This window comes from Balaenoptera physalus (genome assembly GCF_965194825.1).
Source record: "Balaenoptera physalus genome assembly, chromosome: 17".
Lineage (NCBI taxonomy): Eukaryota > Metazoa > Chordata > Mammalia > Artiodactyla > Balaenopteridae > Balaenoptera > Balaenoptera physalus.
Window position 1 is genome coordinate 45,941,743 of NC_138895.1, and position 22,549 is coordinate 45,964,291.

At 40.7% G+C, this 22,549-nt stretch overlaps 2 protein-coding genes and 1 long non-coding RNA gene across 8 annotated transcripts in view; 1 reads left to right on the forward strand and 2 right to left on the reverse strand.

Moving 5' to 3' along the window:
* Positions 1–429: 429 nt before the first annotated feature.
* On the reverse strand, positions 430–5,028 carry UQCRB (ubiquinol-cytochrome c reductase binding protein). 4 transcript variants are annotated; one of them, XM_082432796.1, is made up of 5 exons: positions 4,905–4,934; positions 2,339–2,410; positions 1,587–1,680; positions 1,315–1,481; positions 430–643 (listed from the first exon to the last, which is right to left on the reverse strand). In XM_082432796.1, exons 4-5 carry the CDS (start codon positions 1,474–1,476, stop codon positions 566–568), a joined length of 240 nt encoding a protein of 79 aa, XP_082288922.1. In that variant the 5' UTR covers positions 1,477–1,481; positions 1,587–1,680; positions 2,339–2,410; positions 4,905–4,934; the 3' UTR covers positions 430–565. The 4 variants fall into 4 exon arrangements, with proteins under 4 accessions (XP_082288922.1, XP_082288923.1, XP_082288920.1 ...); XM_082432797.1 differs by lacking the exon at positions 4,905–4,934 and adding an exon at positions 2,845–3,101; XM_082432794.1 differs by lacking the exon at positions 1,587–1,680 and having other exon boundaries at positions 4,905–5,028.
* LOC309646444 lies at positions 4,570–8,751 on the forward strand. The gene is made up of 3 exons (XR_014255364.1): positions 4,570–4,954; positions 5,543–5,575; positions 6,527–8,751. It is a non-coding gene; the product is annotated as an uncharacterized lncRNA (long non-coding RNA).
* A 103-nt stretch (positions 8,752–8,854) lies between these two features.
* The window catches only part of MTERF3 (mitochondrial transcription termination factor 3), a 31,128-nt gene continuing 17,433 nt past the window's right edge, over positions 8,855–22,549 (reverse strand). For 2 of the 3 annotated variants that reach the window (XM_082432763.1, XM_082432762.1), the window contains exons 5-8: positions 22,355–22,502; positions 21,900–21,971; positions 20,555–20,716; positions 8,855–9,134 (exon numbers count right to left, since the gene is read on the reverse strand). In XM_082432763.1, coding sequence (XP_082288889.1) covers positions 8,940–9,134; positions 20,555–20,716; positions 21,900–21,971; positions 22,355–22,502 — 577 coding nt within the window. In that variant the 3' untranslated portion in view covers positions 8,855–8,939. The remainder of the gene's footprint in view (positions 9,135–20,554; positions 20,717–21,899; positions 21,972–22,354; positions 22,503–22,549) is intronic. The other variant, XM_082432761.1, reaches the window with a different exon arrangement.

The window sequence follows — 22,549 nt, forward strand, 5'->3', positions numbered from 1 at the left end:
TATACACTCATATTGGGGTTGTATACATAATTTTTTTTTAAAAGATAGGATGCAAAAGCAATTATATTTGAACAACAGTGGTTGTTTCCCAATCCTGGCAGACTAAGGGGTGAATCCTCTCTCCTTTCATTCAGTAACTTTTGAAGTCTGAGAGCCAATCTGCTTGTGCTGTTTGCTTCAGGTAAAATAAACTCACTGGTGCTTGTTTCTTGCTCTATTCCATCCTTGCAACGGAGGCCCTGCTGGGGTTTCTAAGTATCTTGCTAACAATCCAGATGTGACCATTCTACTTAAACTGATTCAAGTGGCTTCTCTGGGCTCCAGGAGGCAGTTAACCACTAACTGAAAAATATCTTACAAGTTTGGAAAAAACTGTAACAGATAAGTAAATTCAGTAGTTGTTCGGAATAAGGTTTAAAATTCCAAAACTCCAACAATAATTATAATAGAGATTTATTTAAAGTAATACATTTACAGCCCAGATAGTTCTACATTGTACATTTCAGGCTTAACCAACTTCATAAAAATACTTTAGGATAGCTGCATCCAGATTTAGACTACATGATTATTTCTTTGCCCATTCTTCTCTCTCTTTTCTTTCCCGAATAACCTCTTTCAGATATGGTTCAAGGTAGAATTTATCCTAAAGAATGAATAAAAGAAAAATATTATATGCTACCATTACATACTAATATACCCCCAACACTCAATAGGTCTTAAACAACAAAAGAAATCTATTAATTTCCAACTTAAGAAAATATATTCTCAAGCAGACTAAAAACTGTCTGCTTTTCTAAAATGTAAAAACCCATAAAGATATTGTAATAAGCTACTCTGATAGGTTATTAGAGAGAAGTCTGTCAGAAAAGAAAAAGGAATGAGAGTCTACAAGCTTTGGCCCAGTTTCAATGCAGTTCAAGGGGTGAGGGTTTGCTTCACAGCGTCCTTCCCAGGAGCTAGAAGGCCACTCAATGGGCCGATCACATGAACACCACCATTTTTTCATCCGAGCAGAAAGCAGAGTGTAGAGGGAGAACAATGGCCTGGGAGGCAGAAGACCTCGATTCTAGTCCTGGATCTCTGCATCAGCGGCCTGCTTAATGATTCTGGAAGTCACTTCATCTCTAAGTCTCAATGTGTTTACCTCTAAAATGGAGCTAACACTTGCTCTACTAACCTCACCAGATTGTCATAAGGATTTTGATTTGACACAACTTTCAGAACTCTAAAGCACTATACAAACGAATGTGTTCTCTGTTTCTAATACTCAATCCTTCACGGCCAACATTATCAGATATAAAAGAGCTGTTCTACCTCCTCATATTTTGTCCACTGCTCTTTAGGCAAGATCTGCTGCCTCATGGTCAGGTCCAGTGCTCTCTTAATGCGAAACACCCTGTCGTTATAAAGGTTCTCAGGAAGCCTTCTTATGGCTTCTTTTACATCTTCATTCTCATATATCGTATCATCTCGCATTAAGCCTATGATAAAAAACAAAGAGAGTAAGATTGAATATGCATCTCAAAAATAAGGAATTTCTAAAAAATGAGTAAAATTATGACTTATAACCTAAGTCATTTACTTAACTTGGGTGGTAATATGAAGAGTTAGGTATCATGGAAACTCAATGCATCTCACACACAATAATGGGTTATTTAATGGATTATTTCTTAAATGGTACTGTGGAAACAATATGAGTCTTTCAAAATCCACTGCCACAAAATTCACATTTTATCTACAGCAATTTTAAAATCATTTAAAATGTCTACTTTGTTTTTAAACACATATCAATAGACTATATCTCTACTTTCTTATACTTTAATTCTGAGATCAAGGTATTAAAGAATCTTAAAATGATAGTGTACTAAGGAACCAGTAACATTTAATGATGCTTCCCTCATGCTTCAATTACAAAAGATGAAGTTCATGGCAAAGTATAAAGTTCTAAAAAATAGTTCAGGCATCAAATAACTGTAAAGATGTCAGACAATTTTAACATTTGAAAAATTTCTACTTTCGAAGTTCATACAACTTAAATTTTAAAATGCTAAGCGGAGGAGTTGAGAGAGGGAACATATAATAAGGAAAATGTCCTGCTACCATATTTCAAGAACATAAATCATTTCCAGCTTATACATTTGAGTCAATTCCATCCCTCTTTTCTCATAATAATAAAAACGAAATGGATTTAACAATAAAATGTGACCTAATTTTAAGATTTCTAATGTACACAGGTGCAATTAGTTAACGTATTTTTGGGATCCATGATAACTCTTGCAAAAGCACTACTCTCAGAAAAAGAAAAAAAAAAAAAACAGAAGAAAGCCCAAATACTCACCCAGTTTATTGAACCCGGCAGCATTGTAATACCATTTTCGAATACCCTCCAGCCACTTGCTTGATGCTGCAACTGATATTGTCACACTGTTAACTGCTAACAATTCACTTATATAGTACATAAGCAACCAGTTAAAAAATGCAAACACAGGAAGGAATTTCTTTTAAAAGCATATACCCTATATATTGTAGATAAAAATAGCTTATTTTATCTATGAGCAAAAGTATTGCAGGTAAAAAAATTGGGCAATTAAGTCATGGGGAAAAAAGGATAAACTCAAACACTTAATGTACTAAAGCTCTGTAGGTACAATTACAGTCCCTCGATATCCTCAGGGGATTGATTCCAGGACCCCCCTCAGATATCAAAATCCGAGAGGCTCAAGTCCCCTACATAAAATGGTGTAGTGTTTGCACATAACCTAAGCACATCTTCCTGTATACTTTAAATCATCTCTGGATTACTTATAATACTTAATACAATGTAAATGCTATGTGAATAGTTGCCTGAGAGCAACAAATTCAAGTTTTGCTTTTTTAAACTTTGTGGAACTTTTTTCCCAAATATTTTCCATCAGGAGGTCGGCTGGATCCTCGAATGTGGAACCCATGAATTCGGAGGGCCACTCCAGCCTCTCAAAGTCAAGCATCCCATTCCTTTTTGTCCCCCTGCTACCATCAGAATTGAGGGGTGGGGGATGAAAAAGAAAATGGGAGCTTCTCCATCATTTGTAGTTTCAGAAATGGGTTACAGGAAATAACTGTAAACTTTTCAAGGGAGTTGGAGTTGTATGAAAAGATGAGATTTCAGCATACGCTGGTAAATCTAAATGACCCCCATCCTCCAAAATTTTTATTCTACATTACCTTTATTTCACTTGGCTACTCTCTTTAAAAATATATGTATTTCTGGGAGGGTTTTGATACCATTAGTCAGTCATTTAATATTAATATGGACTAGTAAAAGAAGCACATTTTCCTACTCCCAAGGAGTTAACTTTCCGCTGAGGGAATGGATACTTGAAAATGGATGAGGAAAAATAGGTAATGTTAAAACTCTCTGGGGAACAGGACTGAGAAGGATGGGTTACCCAGTAGGACCTAAGGGCAACATGATAGTGCCTGATGTTTACAGGACACATGTGGTACAGAAGGGGAGGTATGGCAAGTTTAAATTTTCTTTTAAAGTTTTGTCTTAGGGCTAGGCCCTTACCAAAGAAGGAAAACAAACTCTCCTTTTACTTCAACCTCTCCTTAGTACATCACAGCTTTGGTGAATCTCCTTGGAAATTAAGCACTATGTATAACGTTACTTCCGGAAAAACAACTAACCAAAGAGTCAACAATATACAAACATACTTATAGGAGACAAATTATTTGTAAACATATTTACCAGTGATGGTAATAATGATTACTATTCATTGAACACTTACTGTGTGCCAGGCACTATTCTATTTGCTTTACCATCATTAGCTAGAGTTATTTACAACACGCCTATCCTTGCAGAAGAGGAATAAGGCTTACATAAATTATCCAATCCAAGATCAGAGGCAGCTAGTAATAGGGCTGAGGCCAGGTCTATCTAGTTTCCAAACACAGGGCAGAAGTAGAACGCCTACAGTACTTGCCAAGTTAATGAAATAATGAATTTTTAAATTTCTCCCCCACTCCCCAAAAGCTCAATGTCGTTTAGGTTAACGAATTTTTCTGGCAATCTGATGTTTCCTAATAGCTTCACAATTGTTGGGGGCAGGGAGAAAGGGACCGACATTTTTTAAAGCTATTCCAATTTATACCGCCAGAGGGCAGGGATTGGCAAAAAACAAAAACAAAAAAACCCCCCCACAGGGAAAACTGCACTTTTTTCACGTTCTGTTTTAAGTATTCCGGTAATTTCTGCATCCTATTCCATAATAAATACATCTGTTCCAGTGCCTGTAATAAATACAAATTTCTCCAAATCCACAGATCAAGTTGACTTTCCAGATAAGCCAAGGTTAAACTGAAGCTTCGCTGTAACCCTTGCTCAGCTGCCTCTAATTCCCAGTTTGAGAAGCGCGAGACGTGGAACGAGATTGAGATTTCCAATCCTATTTCCTCCGGTCACTTCGCCTCCGTTATCTTACCAGCCGAAAAGGGAAACTAGCACCATCTTCCTCGCGCTGGCAGGAGAGTTTATCAAGCTAATAACGCACATGACAGCGCTTGGCTCACAGTAAGCACTCAGTTCACCTGGGTTGAAAGTCAGCCACTAATTATCTCCTGGTACCCCTGAACTCTTCTAAGGCCGAGGGGAAGGGCTGCCGAGCTCTAGCAGGCCGGAGCGCCAGGGCTGTGGGAGCCACCGCGGGCACCTTCACCAACGGCGGATCCCATCCCCAAACGAGCCGGGCCTGGAGACAGCAAGGGCATGAGGCCAAGGCCTCCTTCAGGCGGCCTGGAGCCGCTGCCTTCCCTTTTGCCGCAAACCTGGCCATTTAGAGAGAGCAGAGGAAGAAGAGCAAGTTGCTGCGAGAATAAAAGGTTGAGCACGGCGATGCCCGCTAAGCAGGACACCGCTCACTTACCGGCAGGCCTACTCGCCATTTTAACCCGAGACAGAACCGTTGCCTGCTGGGTAAGTCCTAGAGGTCGCGCAAGGCCCAGTGCGCAGGCGTATTACGTCAAAGTCGCGGGGAGGGGCGGGGGTGGGAGAGAGAGGGTGCACGCGCAGGCGCAGTTCTGGCGGCCGGCGTTCGGCACCTGCTCCGCGTCCCCCTCCGCAAGAATTACAGCAGTCCCATAGGCTTGGACCCGCCCCTGGTTCCAAGAGGCATTCCATGTGACAAGATGGAAAAAACACTAGGCAAGGAATTAGGACACCCGGTCTTCAGCCTGGTTCTGTTGCTGACGAGCTTTGAGAGCTTGGGCAGTATAAATTGCGCCCTTTGTGACAAGCAACACGCTAAGCGTTTTATGGACATATTTTCATTTAATTCTAAACCTATAAGATAAATACTATGATTGTACCCATTGTAGAGAAGAGGAAACTGAGGTTCAGAAAGGTTGCATAAATTGTCCAAGGGCACACAAGCTAGGAAGAATCCGGATTCATCTTCCAGAATCTGAGAATCCAGATAAAACTTTGGCACTCCTTAATTCTAGGGCTATATGCTACACCACTAATCCAGGAGGCACTAACCCTCTCTCACCTTGTTTCCTCCAGGTGAAGTTCTACCCCAAGCCATTATAGTGGAAGGTTAGTTGAAAAAAATTTTAATATTAAATCTGAGATGTATAGCAGAATTCAAATGCAATTTTTAGGTAAAAGTACATTTTTAAGGTCTCAGTCCCAACATGTTAAGTCTAAGGTATAAAAACCTAGGGACAGCAATGTCACAAATTGTTGAGGGAGGAGAATTTTACTAAAGGATGCAGAACAAAATAATTGGTTAGTGGGTGAGGCAGGGAGAGGGGACAAGTCAGACCCCCTCTTTACACCTTTCATCAAAATAAACTCCAGGTGTATTAAAGAGGTTTAAAAGTTGGAAGAAAAAAAAAAAACACCACACTCTAGGGACAGAAAACAATCCAAGTTAGGATGACTGATGCTTAGGCAGTTACTGATGAACTTCTGCCACCACTACTGTCTGGGTCAGCTCAGTCTATGGTAACAAAATACCGTAGACCGAGTAGCTTAAAAAACAAATTTATTTTCTCACAGTTCTGGAGGTTAGAAGCATAAGATCAAGATGCCAGCAGGGTCAGTTTTAGTTGAGAACTCTTTCCCTGTGGCTTGTAGAGGGCTGCCTTCTTACTGTGTCCTCCCATGGCAGAGAGAGAGCAAGCTCTTTTGTGTCCTTACAAGGACACTAATACCATCATGAAAGCCCCACCTTTATGACTTTATCTAAACCTATATTATCTCTCAAAGGCCCCATCCAAATGCCATTACATTGGGGGTTAGAGCTTCATTATATGAATTTGGGGGTGGGGGGGGGTCACAATTCAGTCCATAGCAACTACCCACCAATATCTACTTCTGTTTTTTTCCGTCCTGAGACCTGGGACAGTATAGAATGGCTAATTGTAAATCTAATTGTAAGTCCAAAAGGTTTAATGGTCTTAGTCACATTCCAATTCTAAAATTCTGTTGCCTTCTGCCTTTTTCTTTTTCTCTGTGCCACCACAACTTCTCAATATTACTCAGCGCTATATGCAGTACTAAAAGGTGATGAATGGCTGCTCCCAGACTACACTAGCCAAAGTGAAGTTGGAAGATATGAAGAAATGCAGTACATTTGTAAGTTGGCACATCGCCTTAGAAGAAGTACTCAGTAGGGACTTCCCTGGTGGCGCAGTGGTTAAGAATCCGCCTGCCAGTGCAGGGGACATGGGTTCGAGCCCTGGTCTGGGCACATCCCACATGCTGCGGAGCAGCTAAGCCCGTGCGCCACAACTACTGAGCCTGCACTCTAAAGCCTGTGAGCCACAACTACTGAGCCCGAGTGCCACAACTACTGAAGCTCATGCGCCTAGAGCCCGTGCTCTGCAACAAGCCACCGCAATGAGAAGCCCACGCAGTGCAACAAAGAGTAGCCCCCGCTCACCACAACTAGAGAAAGCCCACGCGCAGCAACGAAGACCCAACACAGCCAAAATAAATAAATTTTAAAGAAATTATTAAATTGAATAAAAAAGAAGTACTCAGTAAACTCTTCTCCCTCCCTCCTTACCCTTCAAGTTTCAGTTTTCTGGTTACAGGGTGAAGGTGGCAAGAAAAGGAAGACCTTGTCAAGGGATTATACCCAGAACTGTCACAAAATCCAGCTCCTACAGGCATTAAGCCTAGAGAGCCTGGATGTTTGCTGGTAGCCATTAGTGTTGATTCAAAAATTATTTTTGGTTTTCCTTCTGGCATATGGCAGGATGGCACTTCTCTGCCCCCTTAAAGCTAGGCATGGCCATGTAGTGCTTTGGCCAAGAAAAATGTGAGACGTTTTTAAGAGCAATTTTTCACATTCCTTTCCCCTTCCATAGACTGGCTACATTTCAGACATGGTGGAAGCTCCATCAACCTCTGCCACTCAGATGATGTGGAGCAGAAACTTTCTGGCCCCAAGTTGGACATGTATGAAATAAAAACTTCTGGGGTTTTAGGGCTGTTCATTACAGCAGCACAGCTAGCCTGTTCTGAGTGGGTTGATAATAAAGGCAAAATAAGGTTCTGAGCCATAGAAAGACTAGGCAGGATGGTGCCATGCTTTGCCTCCTGATTGAACTTTCTTCCTTGTTCCCTGTTTATTGATCTCATCCATTAGAGAACTCCATGAAGGCACATATCCATGCCACACTCACCACTGTATTCTAGGAACTCAAATGTCTGTTGAGCGAATGAATAAAATACACCAACAGGAAGGCCCTGACCAATTACGAATTTAGTTTCTCACAGGGTTTCAGGATATCCAGCACACAAAACCCTAATGCACACAATCTTCCGCCAAAGTTAGTGGTTTAAAACACTTTGTTTCTCCCAGTTCTGAATTCAGCCGGGTAGCTCTGCTCCGTGTGGCATCTGCTGAGGCTGGAATATCCAAGACGGCCTCTTCACTCCCTTACCTGGTGCTCAGGTGGCAGAGCCGGAATAGCTGAGGTCTGGTCAGGAGTCTTGTTCTACCTCGTTTCTCCAAGAATCACCAGACCTCTTTCCATCCTGGCTCAGGGTTCCAAGAGGACAAGCACAGATGCACAAGTGTCCCACGAAGCAGAGCGCACCGGCTGAGTCAGTGTGGGAGGGGGCTACGGTGCGAGCGCAAATACCAGGGGTGGCTCCTTGGGGGCCACCAGTGTTGACAGTCTACTCAATCTCGTGATCCTAAGGCAGGTAAGTGAAGCCAGGACGCCTCACCTTACAAATAAAGAATCAGACGCACGGGTTAAATCATTTGCCCAGGATTACATGTCTAAATGGTAAATGGAAAAAACAAAAACAGTATGCATGCTTCAAATCTTTACACACTGGCAAAAAGTCAAAGGTTTGTTATGGCCTTTTACTATGTCTCATTGCTCACCTTCAAACAACTTTTCTCCCTATCCCTTTTCCTTTCCTGATTCTCAGTAGCCAGCTGTGGGCAACTTTGACTATCTTTGCTCAGAAATGTAACAGTGTAGATAATCCAAAATCGAATGTGTTCTGTAGCATAATCTAAGTGAGCAGTAGATATCAGATGGATAATACAGCCTGCTCCAGAAACTCCTAACACTTCAAAGAAAATAGAGCTGTCTTGTGATGAAACCACTTTAAAAGACTTTGAAAATAAAAAGGAAAATCTTCCACTGTTCTCATCTTCACCAGAAGGACAACACACCAGCCTAGTAAACTGAGTCTCTTTCTCTAAGCTTGTTATATTTTAATTCTCTTCTTCCCAAGAAGGAAATGATTGAGTCAAAGACGAATTAACTTACCAGGAACTTGTAAGAAACATCTACCAGAAGTGTTCCCAAATTTATAATATTAAGAAATTGTTTCTGATATCAATTGAGGTTTGAGGTATTTATTTTAAAATATATTTATTCATATGTACATTCACTTTACATTATTACATTTTAACATCTATCAAAAACTACAGAGTTTTTAAGAATTTTTCAAAGTCCTGTACTGAGGCCTTGGCCATCTCTTCACAAAATATTTCATCAGGCACAGATACCAATTTGTCCAAAGAGATGTAGTTAGGTTTTGCTGGATCATACTGTGCTCTTCCTAAATAGGCAAGAAACAAATGTCTTTCTTTGACTTTAAACAACCTTGAATTAAATACCTAGAAAAGAAAAAAAAAGTTTTTAAACACTGTGCACTGAAAGATGAACTATAAAAATGTTTATCTGGCTAAAATTTTAATAGGCTAACAAATATAAAGACTTGAGGGGGCGGAGTCAAGATGGCGCACTAGGAGGATGCAGAATTCATGTCTCCTCACAACTAGGGCACCTACCAGGCACCGGTGGGGGACCATGGACACCTAAGGGGATGGGAGGAAACCCCAGTGACCCTGTAGGACGTGGGGCGTGGGGGGAGTGAAGGTAGAGGAGAAGTGGAGGTGGGATGGGACTGGCGCCCCTGAGGGGCGGCTGGGGGAAGGGAAGGGATCCCACGCCAGAAGCGGGAAATTGGGGAACCACTGGGAGGGCAGAGGATCAAAAGGGAGCATGGCCAGGTTTCCCCCTCCCACTTGGACCCCCAGGAACCTGCTGAGATCCCGGGCCTGATCCTCTGCTCACCAAGGAGGTCCAGCTGCAAGGGTCCTGAGGGAGTGGGAGGGAGGGAAGGGGGAGCAAAAGTAAAGGCTGCACCTCCTGGGCCAGCACCCCTGAGGGGTGGCTGGGGGAGGGGAGGACTTCCTATACCCAGCGGGACCTGCCCATGGTTAGGGGTCCAGCAGCGACGGGGGAGACCCTGGGGGAGTCGGTGGGGGCGGGGGGGTGGCGCAAAGGAATGAAGGGAACGGGGCCAGTGCCTTCCCTGTCCACTTAGGCACCGGGAAGCCTGTTGGGCTCCCAGGCCTAATCCTCTGCCCTCAGAGCCCCCTCCAACGAGATGGGCCTAAACCCCACCCAAACACCCTCACTCAGGGCCCTACCTCCTAACTCGGGAACTCCACACTCCAGAGGCCACCCGCCTGGGTCCTGCCCCCCAAACCCCGCCCCTGCCTAAGTTCCACCCCCACCTAAACTCCACCCCCATCTAAACTCCACCCCCATAGCCAAGGCTTTTTTTTTCCTTTTTTCTTTCCTTTTTTCCTCTTTTAGATTGGGGTTCTGTTTTACCTTGTTGATTCATTGTTGTTGATTCTTTTATATTTGTATTTTCCTAATAAATCTTTTATTTTTCTAATTTCATTTTATTCTTTATGGTTTGTTACTGATCTCTCCTTTTGGCTTGTTGCCCTCCCCCCCCTTTCTTTTTCTTTTTTCTGCTGTGGTTTTATTTTACCTTGTTGCAGTTGTTTCAATTATAGTTTTATTTTTGGTAATATATTTTTTATCTTTCTAATTTTATTTTGTTTTTTATTCCTTGATATTGTACTGCTCCTTTTTCTCTTTCATTCTTCCTTTTTTTTTTTTTTTTCCTGCACCACGAAGCCTACAGGATCTTGGTTTCCAGGCTGGAGGTAGGGCCCGAGCTTCTGTGGTGGGAGCTCCAAGTCCAAACAGCTGGACTACCAGAGAACCTCAGACCCCAGGGAATATCAATCAGAGTGAGGCCTCCCAGAGGTCCTCATCTCAGCATAAAGACCCAGCTCTATCCAACTGCCTGCAAACGCCAGTGCTGGACATCTCAGGCCAAACAACCAGTAAGACAGGAATACAGCACCACCCATCAAAAAAAAAAAAAAAAAAAAAAAGAAACAACAAAAAAATATGTTACAGGGGCTTCCCTGGTGGCACAGTGGTTAAGAATCTGCCTGCCGGGCTTCCCTGGTGGCGCAGTGGTTGAGAATCTGCCTGCTAATGCAGGGGACACGGGTTCGAGCCCTGGTCTGGGAAGATCCCACATGCCAAGGAGCAACTGGGCCCGTGAGCCACAACTACTGAGCCTGCGCATCTGGAGCTTGTGCTCCGCAACAAGAGAGGCCGCGATAGTGAGAGGCCCGTGCACCGCGATGAAGAGTGGCCCCCGCTTGCCGCAAGTAGAGAAAGCCCTTGCACAGAAACGAAGACCCAACACAGCCAAAAATAAATAAATAAATAAATAAATAAATAATAAAAATAAAGGAATTCCTTTAAAAAAAAAAAAAAAAAAATCTGCCTGCCAATGCAGGGGACACGGATTTGAGCCCTGGTCTGGGAAGATCCCACATGCCACGGAGCAACTAAGCCCATGAGCCACAACTACTGAGCCTGCACGTCTGGAGCCTGTGCTCTGCAATAGGAGAGGCCGCGACAGTGAGAGGCCCGCGCACCGCGATGAAGAGTGGCCCCCGCTCGCCGCAACTGGAAAAGCCCTCGCACAAAAACAAAGACCCAACACAGCCAAAAATAAATAAATTAATTAATTAATTAAAAAAAAAAGTTACAAAGGAGCAAGGTAAAAACCTACAAGACCAAATAGATGAAGAAGAAATAGGCAACCTACCTGAAAAATAATTCAGAGTAATGATAGTAAAGATGATCCAAAACCTTGGAAAAAGAATGGAAAAAATACAAGAAACATTTAACAAGGATCTAGAAGAACTAAAGAGCAAACAAACAGTGATGAACAAAACAATTACTGAAATTAAAAATACTCTAGAAGGAGTCAATAACAGAATAACTGAGGCAGAAGAACGGATAAATGAGCAGAAAGATAAAATGGTGGAAATAACTGCCAGGGAGCAGGATAAAGATAAAATGGTGGAAATAACTGCCAGGGAGCAGAATAAAGAAAAAAGAATGAAAAGAATTGAGGAAAGTCTCAGAGACCTCTGGGACAACATTAAATGCACCAACATTCGAATTATAGGGGTCCCAGAAGAAGAAGAGAAAAAGAAACAGTCTGAGAAAATATTTGAACGGATTATAGTCAAAAACTTCCCTAACGTGGGAAAGGAAATAGTCAATCAAGTCCAGGAAGCACAGAGAGTACCATACTAGATAAACCAAAGAGAAACATGCTGAGACACATATTAATCAAACTATCAAAAATTAAATAGAAAAAAAAAATATTAAAAGCAGCAAGAGAAAAGCAACAAATTTCATACAAGGGAATCCCCATAAGGTTAACAGCTGATTTTTCAGCAGAAAATCTGCAAGCCAGAAGGGAGTGACAGGACATATTTAAAGTGATGAAAGGGAAAAACCTACAACCAAGATTACTCTAACCAGCAAGGATCTCATGCAGATTCCACAGAGAAATTAAAACCTTTACAGATAAGCAAAAGTTAAGAGAATTCAGCACCACCAAACCAATTTTACAACAAATGCTAAAGGAACTTCTCTAGGCAGGAAACACAAGAGAAGGAAAAGACCTACAAAAACAAACCCAAAACAATTAAGAAAATGGTAATAGGAACATACATATTGATAACTACCTTAAATGTAAATGGATTAAATGCTCCAACCAAAAGACACAGACTGGCTAAATGGATACAAAAACAAGACTCATACATATGCTGTCTACAAGAGACCCACATCAGACCTAGGGACACATACAGACTGAAAGTGAGTGGGGGGGGAAAGATATTCCATGCAAATGGAAATCAAAAGAAAGCTGGAGGAGCAATTCTCATATCAGACAAAACAGACTTTAAAATAAACACTATTACAAGAGACAAAGAAGGACACTACATAACGATCAAGGGATCAATCTAAGAAGAAGATATAACAGTTGTAAATATTTATGCACCCAACATAGGAGCACCTCAATACATAAGGGAAATGCTAACAGCCATAAAAGGGGAAATCGACAGTTAACACAAAAATAGTAGGGGGCTTTTAACACCCCACTTTCACCAATGGACAGATCATCCTAAATGAAAATAACTAAGGAAACACAAGTTTTAATAACACATTAAACAAGGTGGACTTAATTGATATTTATAGGACATTCCATCCAAAAACAACTACACTTTCTTCTCAAGTGCTCATGGAACATTCTCCAGGATAGATCATATCTTGGGTCACAAATCAAGCCTTGGTAAATTTAAGAAAATTGAAATTGTATCAAGTATCTTTTCCTACCACAACGCTATGAGACTAGATATCAATTACAGGAAAAAAATCTGTAAAAAAATACAAACACATGGAGGCTAAACAATACACTACTAAATCGCCAAGAGATCACTGAAGAAATCAAAGAGGAAATAAAAAAATACCTAGAAACAAATGACAATGAAAACACGACGACCCAAAACCTATGGGATGCAGCAAAAGCAGTTCTAAGAGGGCAGTTTATAGCAATACAATCCTACCTCAAGACACAAGAAAATTCTCAAATAAACAACCTAACCTTACACCTAAAGCAAATAGAGAAAGAAGAGCAAAAAAACCCGCAAAGTTAGCAGAAGGAAAGAAATCATAAAGATCAGATCAGAAATAAATGAAAAAGAAATGAAGGAAACAATAGCAAACATCAATAAAACTAAAAGCTGGTTCTTTGAAAAGATAAACAAAATTGATAAATCATTAGCCAGACTCAACCAGAAAAAAAGGGAGAAGACTCAAGTCAATAGAATTAGAAATGAAAAAGGAGAAGTAACAACTGACACTGCAAAAATACAAAGGATCATGAGGGATTACTACAAACAACAATATGCCAATAACATGGACATCCTGGAAGAAATGGACAAATTCTTAGAAAACCACAACCTTCCAAGACTGAACCAGGAAGAAATAGAAAATATATACAGACCAATCACAAGCACTGAAATTAAGACTGTGATTAAAAATCTTCCAACAAACAAAAGGCCAGGACCAGATGGCTTCACAGGCGAATTCTATCAAACATTTAGAGAAGAGCTAACACCTATCCTTCTCAAACTCTTCCAAAATATAGCAGAGGGAGGAACACTCCCAAACTCATTCTACAAGGCCACCATCACCCTGATACCAAAACCAGACAAAGATGTCACAAAAAAAGAAAACTATAGGCCAATATCTCTGATGAACATAGATGCAAAAATCCTCCACAAAATACTAGCAAACAGAATCCAACAGCACATTAAAAGGATCATACACCATGATCAAGTGGGGTTTATCCCAGGAATGCGAGGATTCTTCAATATACGCAAATCAATCAATGTGATACACCATATTAACAAACCAAAGGATAAAAACCATATGATAATCTCAACAGGTGCAGAAATAGCTTTCGACAAAATTCAACACCCATTTATGATAAAAACTCTCAAGAAACTAGGCATAGAGGGAACCTACCTCAACATAATCCAGGACATATATGACAGACCCACAGCCAACATCGTTCTCAATGGTGAAAAACTGAAACCATTTCCTCTAAGACCAGGAACAAGACAAGGTTGCCCACTCTCACCACTGTTATTCAACATAGTTTTGGAAGTTTTAGCCACAGCAATCAGAGAAGACAAAGAAATAAAAGGAATCCAAATCAGAAAAGAAGAAGTAAAACTGTCACTGTTTGCAGATGATGTGACACTATACATAGAGAATCCTAAAGATGCTACGAGAAAACTACTAGAGCTAATCAATGAATTTGGTAGAGCAGCAGTATACAAAATTAATGCACAGAAATCTCTTGCACTCCTATACACTAATGATGAAAAATCTGATAGAGAAATTAAGGAAACATTCCCATTTACCACTGCAACAAAAAGAATAAAATACCTAGGAAGAAACCTACCTAAGGAGACAAAAGACCTGTATGCACAAAACTATAAGACACTGATGAAAGAAATTAAAAATGATACAAACAGATGGAGAGAATCAACATCTTGTTCTTGGACTGGAAGAATCAACATTGTGAAGATGACTATACTACCCAAAGCAATCTACAGATTCAATGCAATCCCTATCAAACTACCAATGGCATTTTTCACAGAACTGGAACAAAAAATTGCACAATTTGTATGGAAACATAAAAGACCCCAAACAGCCAAAACAATCTTGACAAAGAAAAATGGAGCTGGAGGAATCAGGCTCCCTGACTTCAGACTATACTACAAAGCTACAGTAATCAAGACAGTATGGTACTGGCACAAAAACAGAAATATAGATCAACAGAAAACAGGATAGAAAGCCCAGAGATAAACCCACACACATATGGTCACTTTATCTTTAATAAAGGTGGCAAGACTATACAGTGGAGAAAAGACAGCCTCTTCAATAAGTGGTGCTGGGAAAACTGGACAGCCACATGTAAAAGAATGAAATTAGAACACTTCCTGACACCATACACAAAAATAAACTACAAATGGATTAAAGACCTAAATGTAAGGCCAGACACTATAAAACTCTTAGGGGAAAACATAGGCAGAACACTCTATGACATAAATCACAGCAAGATCCGTTTTGATCCACCTCCTAGAGAAATGGAAATAAAAACAAAAATAAACAAATGGGACCTCATGAAACTTAAAAGCTTTTGCACAGCAAAGGAAACCATAAAAAAGATGAAAAGACAACACTCAGAATGGGAGAAAATATTTGCAAGCGAAGCAACTGACAAAGCATTAATATCTAAAATATACAAGCAGCTCATGCAGCTCAACATCAAAAAACAAACAACCCAATCCACATATGGGCAGAAGACCTAAATAGACATTTCTCCAAAGAAGATATACAGATTGCCAACAAACACATGAAAAGATACTCAACATCACTCATCATTACAGAAATGCAAATCAAAACTACAATGAGGTATCACCTCACACCGTTCAGAATGGCCATCATCAAAAAATCCACAAACAATAAATGCTGGAGAGGGTGTGGAGAAAAGGGAACCCTCTTGCACTGTTGGTGGGAATGTAAACTGATACAGCCACTATGGAGAACAGTATGGAGGTTCCTTAAAAAACTAAAAATAGAACTACCGTATGACCCAGCAATCCACTGCTGGGCATATACCCTGAGAAAACCATAATTCAAAAAGAGTCATGTGCCACAACGTTCACTGCAGCACTATTTACAATAGCCAGGACATGGAAGCAACCTAAGTGTCTATCGACAGATGAATGGATAAAGAAGATGTGGCACGTATATACAATGGAATATTAGTCAGCCATAAAAGAAATGAAATTTAGTTATTTGTAGTGAGGTGGATGGACCTAGAGTCTGTCCTACAGAGTGAAGTAAGTCAGAAAGAGAAAAACAAATACCGTATGCTAACACATATATATGGAATCTAAAAAAAAAAAAAAAAGGTCATTAAGAACCTAAGGGCAAGACGGGAATAAAGACGCAGACCTACTAGAGGATGGACTTGAGGATACGGGGAGGGGGAAGGGGAAGCTGGGACAAAGTGAGAGAGTGGCATGGACATATATACGTAAAACAGATAGCTAGTGGGAAGCAGCCGCATAGCACAGGGAGATCAGCTCGGTGCTTTATGACCACCTAGAGGGGTGGGATAGGGAGGGTGGGAGGGAGGGAGACGCAAGAGGGAAGAGATATGGGGACATATGTGTATGTATAACTGATTCAGTTTGTTATAAAGCAGAAACTAACATACCATTGTAAAGCAATTATACTCCAATAAAGATGTTAAAAATAAAAAAAACCCCAAAAATTATTATAAATGCTAGATGGTTTAAACCCTTTGCCTTCTGCTAAGAAATTACGATTTAAAAGGGACTCAAAACTAACAAGCAGAACAATTGTAAAACAATAAAGGGCTACCTTGTAGGCAGAGACCAGACTAATCCAGGGAGACAAGAGGAGCTGTTGAAAAAGCAAATCCTCAGGCCCCACCCCAAAGCTACCAAATCAGACACTTTTGAGAGTGGGACCCACAAGTCCTCCAAGTGATTCTGATGCCTGCCAAGTTGGGGAACCAAAGTCAGAGATCAAAGTTTATGGCATCAAAAATTGTGTACGACTTCATAATCTGTGAAGCTTCCCTATTTTCCTTTCTTTCTTTCTTAATTCCTGTTGCTCTCTCTGACTAGTATCAAAATGAAATGAACCTGGACTTCATGGGTTCAAATGATCTGTCTTAGGGTTAAACTCCTGAGGAATAGAGTGAACACAATAACTTTAAAAGGGAGCCAGAAGCAGGCTAAGTCCCTAAAGCCAGCTGCAAGGAAGAAGGGAGAATTGGGGGATCTGGACAGACTTGAAATAGAGCCCTAAGCTGAAGAGACATCTGTGAGGCTCCCTGGCAAGGCCCAATGAACCCACATTCAGTATTAGGTCTCAGGTCCTTCTCTTGACTGTATGTCAGAGACACTGGGGACACTCCACATGGCACATAACCTCCAGGAGTCTTTCTTTATATTCGAGTGGAGACAAAATAATAACAGATCACTTGGAAAGGACATTATGAAAAACATTGTTGAAAACTAAAGTAATTTGAGAACAGTGACCAAAAAAATATAGTGTGCTAACTCAACGTGGGATTGGCTTGCTTTTGGAACAAAACATCTTTTACTCCCTCTGCAGAAACAAATTATGTGCTGCTCTGCCTTCATTTTGGTAACTAAATTCCCATTACCGCATTATTACTGGTCAAAAGATGTAAGAAGCTTTTAGATGTATTTCTTTAGAAGTATGACGCTTCCAGCGACTCTCGACTTACAAAATTAGCATACAACATACGGACAAGGCCACAAATGATTCTGAAGCTCCCAAGCTATATTTCCTAAATATAGTAACACTTTGAAGCACTTATACATCTTATGACCAGATATTACTTTCCCAGTGGTTCAAAGTGACTTTATTATCACAGATTTGTGTGATCTTTCAAGTCCAAAAGTCATGGCTCAGATTGAGTTTCTCTCTCTTTTTTTGTTGTTGTTGACCACCAGGGGCCACTTTGCAATGTCAGAAAAGTTTCATCCTATCAATGATCCATTAAGTTCTCAAGGATTAAAACAAACAAAAAACACCAAAAAAACCCTAACTTAAGAATTACTGGGGCTTCCCTGGTGGCGCAGTGGTTAAGAACCTGCCTGCCAATGCAGGGGACACGGGTTCGAGCCCTGGTCTGGGAAGATGCCACATGCCGCGGAGCAACTAAGCCCGTACGCCACAACTACTGAGCCTGCGCGTCTGGAGCCTGTGCTCCGCAACGGGAGAGGCCGCGACAGAGAGAGGCCCGCGCACCGTGATGAAGAGTGGCCCCTCCCTCGCCGCAACTGGAGAAAGCCCTCGCACAGAAACGAAGACCCAACACAGCCAAAAATAAATATAAATAAATAAATTAATTAAAGAAACGTTTAAAAAAAAAAAAGAATTACTGATCGCCTCCTGTCCTAATGAAGACTCCAGCTCTGCTGTCACAGAAACCCACAGGGAAAGAGGAGAAACAAGGTTTCAGGGGATCCTGAATATAATAGCCTCTTTCCTGAACTGGTGGTTTCCTCATGTTCATTACCCTCACTGCTTTTGTTATCCTTTGCCTACCATGGTCACTGCTTTGAAATGACTAATCGTAGTTTTAAAGTTATAATTGTTTCCCAATTTTTAATTAATCATAAAATTATGTACCAACCAGAACTGTTATCTGCATGAGAAAACTGTTTCACAGCACTAAGTTTTTAAAGCTCCAGCCAGAAGTTTTAAGTCTACATCCATTCCCTCACTGTCAGTTAATGTATTTTTCCATTAATGAGGTTTTTTGTTGCTGTTTTTGTTCTTTTTTTTTCTGGCTGTGCCACGCAGCTGGTGGGATCTTAGTTCCCAGACCAGGGATCGAACCCAGGCCCCCAGCAGTGAAAGCACTGAGTCCTAACCACTGGACCGCCAGGGAATTCCCAATGAGGTTTTTGTTTTTTTTTAAAGCAATCCTACCCAGGACCCTAAGAGTCTGAGAATCCTCCCAATATGGAAGCCACAGGTCTATAACCAGGCTTCCCAGAAGCTAGGATTTGGGGAGCCTAAAATCTGTGTTTTTAAACAACTGATTTTGATGCATCTAGTCAAGTTTATAGTTTTCTCTACTTGGAAAGTTTCTGTCCACTGTTAACCCCAATTCATTCTACTGACAACTCAAATGTCACTTCTTAGAGTGGCAGTATATCTTAGGTAAGAGCATGGGTTTTCAAACTGACTGCCAGAGTTCTAATCCTGGCTCTGGCCCCTGGACAAGTTACTGAATCTTTTTATGCTTAATTTCTTCATTTGGAAAATAGGGACAATAACAGTACCTACCTCACATGGTTGTTGTGAAGATTAAATGAATTAATACAAGTAAAGCAGTAAAGACAGAGCTGGCACACAGTAAATGAACAATCAATAACTTATTATTTCTATGATTTTCCTACCTCTCCTAAATTAAATCAATAGCTGTATACAATATCTGTTAAGACTCTAACATTATGTAAAGCAATTACATTTTAAAAACTTGTCTTCCACACTAGATTATGAGTTCCACAAGAATACAGACCATGACTCATTGATTTTTCTATCCTCAAATCATATTCTCTTATCATGCGCTACTGTCACTGAATTATCTATCAACCCAGTAGAAAACTGTCATTGCTTTTCAGTTGAAGATTACTTACTTTACAATGTTTCTATAAGCCAAATCTTCACCACTGCAGGCTTCTAACACTTTTTATAATGAATGCACATGCATTTGATGAAACAGAAAAATGCTCTATTAAGGGCCCATTCAGATTGAAGTATGATAGGTAAATAAACACTACTATTTGTGAGGGAACTGCACCAAATGCAGTCTAGTTCTGACAGTTATATTAAAGTCATAGTTCTTTGCCCACCTTTACATCAAGAACACATTTGGCAAGTGGAGTAGAGGAATCACTTTAATGAAATTCAATCTTTCATTTATCCAATGAATACTCACTGAGTGTCTATTCACACGCCAAACAGGAAAGAAGGATGACTTTTATGAGATTCAATCAATCATGTGTTCAACAAATATCTATCCAGTGCCTACTAATTGGCCCATTATAGTTCCCGGCTCTGGGAATTCAGCAGTGTATAAATCAGACAAGATCTGCTTTCAAAAAGTTAACATTCTTGTGAACAAGCAGATAATGTCATTCACCAAGTAAAGAACAGGAAAAAGTCTAATTAGCTTAGAAAATGTAATTATGGCTTTGGCATGACAGCTAACGGGAACTGTTTTATGCTTTGGTAGGAGATCATCATAACGTGGCTTGTTAACTAATGGATTTAGATAGAATGTGAATGGAAAAGTACATTTAGAATTGAAAGTACCTTTAAGGGAAGTGATCTATTTCAAATTTAAAGGGAGAAAAGCACAAGAGAGTATGTTAGATTCCAACAGGCAGAACGAGGACTAGGTTACGAACTACAGGGAAACAGATTCATCACTCATTTCTCCTCTGGAGATGTACATGAACGCCCTAGAAGACGTCAGCTTTTCACAAGCGATCCATCTACTGCATTTGCTAGATGTGGTCTTGCTAAAAAGACGCGCAAAGAGAAATGTGACCTTAACACGACTCTCAGAACTATACTGCATGTGGCCTGACTCCTTCACAAACAGCAAGGGGTTTTCACGAGCGGGCTGTGAACATGGAGAGCAGCTCCGGATGAAGGGCGATGACAGCTCTTACAGAACAGCGGGCTATGCGCTCCTCACCTGCGGGAACTTGACAATGATGTGGTGCGGAATGCACATCACGTTGTGCACGTAGTCAAAAGTCTCAGTAACTTTCCTTTTATTTGTAGTTAACATCTTTGGGATTTTGGTGATCATATGTTGAATTTCATTACGTTTAAAACCTAGTTCAAGCCGATAAACCTAAAAGAAAGATAGAAATAGTTATTTTGGTAATATGCCAGAGGACACATTGATTCTCTCAAAATTTAAAATAAGGACATTAAAATCTGGAGATGGCTATTCCAGTGACCTTAAGGGTTCATAGTTTCCTGCTTCTGGGGTAACCTGAATTTTAAACCCCTCTCCTGAGGATGAGCTAGTCACAGCCTGACGACCATCATGAAGATCACCAAAAGGAGCTAGCATAATTACAGAATAAGAGTAACGGTGCTCACAGGAGGCCTGGTCAGGTTATCTGTATGGGCCCTACACCACACAGACCAACAGTAAGACTTTCAAAGTGCTTTCTGAGCCTCTGCTCCCAAGCACACTCCTATGCATGTCATCTGGAAAAACTACATGTCAGAATTCTAAACAGAGATGATTGAAAAAAAAACACTCAAATGTAGGTTAGGTCCTCTGTGTGCATTCATAGTATCCCATGCTCCCTCACCAATCCGCTGCTCTCATCACTCTGCAGGAGATCCCCCCACTGGACGGTAAGCTCCACAACGGCAGGGACTGTCTCCCCAGCACAGGGCATGGGCAGGCGCTCAGTAAACATTTCTTCAACGGCTGAGTATGAAACACTTTAGGCACCTCAGAAAATAGGCTTAATATACTAATTTCAAATACTCCGACAGCTTTGTATACAAACAAGTCAGCTGCCCCTGGTTCTATACTATTCTCTTGGAGGGAGGGCAGTAAAGAGTGTCTGGTATGCTCTGTGATAGATCTAGAGCCGGCAGTTGGCACAGGTTCTAGGAGAGCAAAGTGCTGGCTACTACTCTCTTCAAAGAAGCCTTCTGGCTCCAGGCTCCACAGCTCATCTCCCGCCTAGGGGACGAAGACGCAGACCCTCCCCTGGGCAAAGGAAGCAGCTTCCAGGTCCCATCCAGATACCTAACCTGCTCCTCTAGGATTAGGGGTACCAGTGTCTGCAAGGAGACTAACTCAGGTAACACCTGGTTGACATGTGAAAAAATTATAAACTAAGATAAACTGCTTGCTAGAGATTTATTATATCATTTCCTGTGTCTATCTTTTTAGAAATAACTTCTTTTACAATCTAGTTTTCTTTAAGATGATGGGAGCAAATCTATCCTCTTCAGAGGACTTAACCACTTAAAGAAGCTGATTTCTCAAAAACTAACAGTCATCCTACCTTCATGTTTTCCTTCACAGGCTCCAGACTTCCAGTCAGTAGCCTTGGGAGACGAATTACCAGATCTCTAGTCTACAGTTATAAAACAATCTATTATTAATATGTATGCATATTCAACTAGGTTGGAAAAAACAAGGCATTACTAGGAATACAAAACTAAAATTTAAAATATGACCCAGTAGAGAAATGCTAAGGAACCCAGAAATACATAAACTTAATATTGTTTGAGGAAAAAAAAACCAATGCTCAGAATAAAACTGAAGAAACCAACTTGATGGAATTATTACGAAATGATATAGCTATATGATTAACCTAGCAAGGTAATTCATTCTTGTACAGAAAACATCAGGCGTTTATAGAATTCATACAGGCCAAGTATCCGTTAGAAACATGAGATTTAACAGTTACTAAATGTAGCTGACATGGAAACATACAAATTCTCCCCTTCTCTTTACCTTCTTCACACTAAGTTCAAGTTCTTTCTGAAAAAATCCCAATCTGTTATCCAGTCTTTCCACTGAAAAGCTCAGCAAAAATGGTGCATTTCTGACCATCTGTGCAATATCCACTTTACTGAAATTTTTTGACAGTAGATAAGCCACCCTAGAGAAACAAACAAAATACATGCACATATGATAAATGTTTACTAG

Excerpts from the sequence above, each read along its gene's own strand:
- UQCRB (XM_082432794.1), bottom strand. Across the intron at positions 1,482-2,338 it reads TGCCGGGTTCAATAAACTGG|GCTTAATGCGAGATGATACG; the intron begins GTGAGTATTTGG and ends TTTTTATCATAG. Across the intron at positions 644-1,314 it reads AGTGGACAAAATATGAGGAG|GATAAATTCTACCTTGAACC; the intron begins GTAGAACAGCTC and ends TTCATTCTTTAG.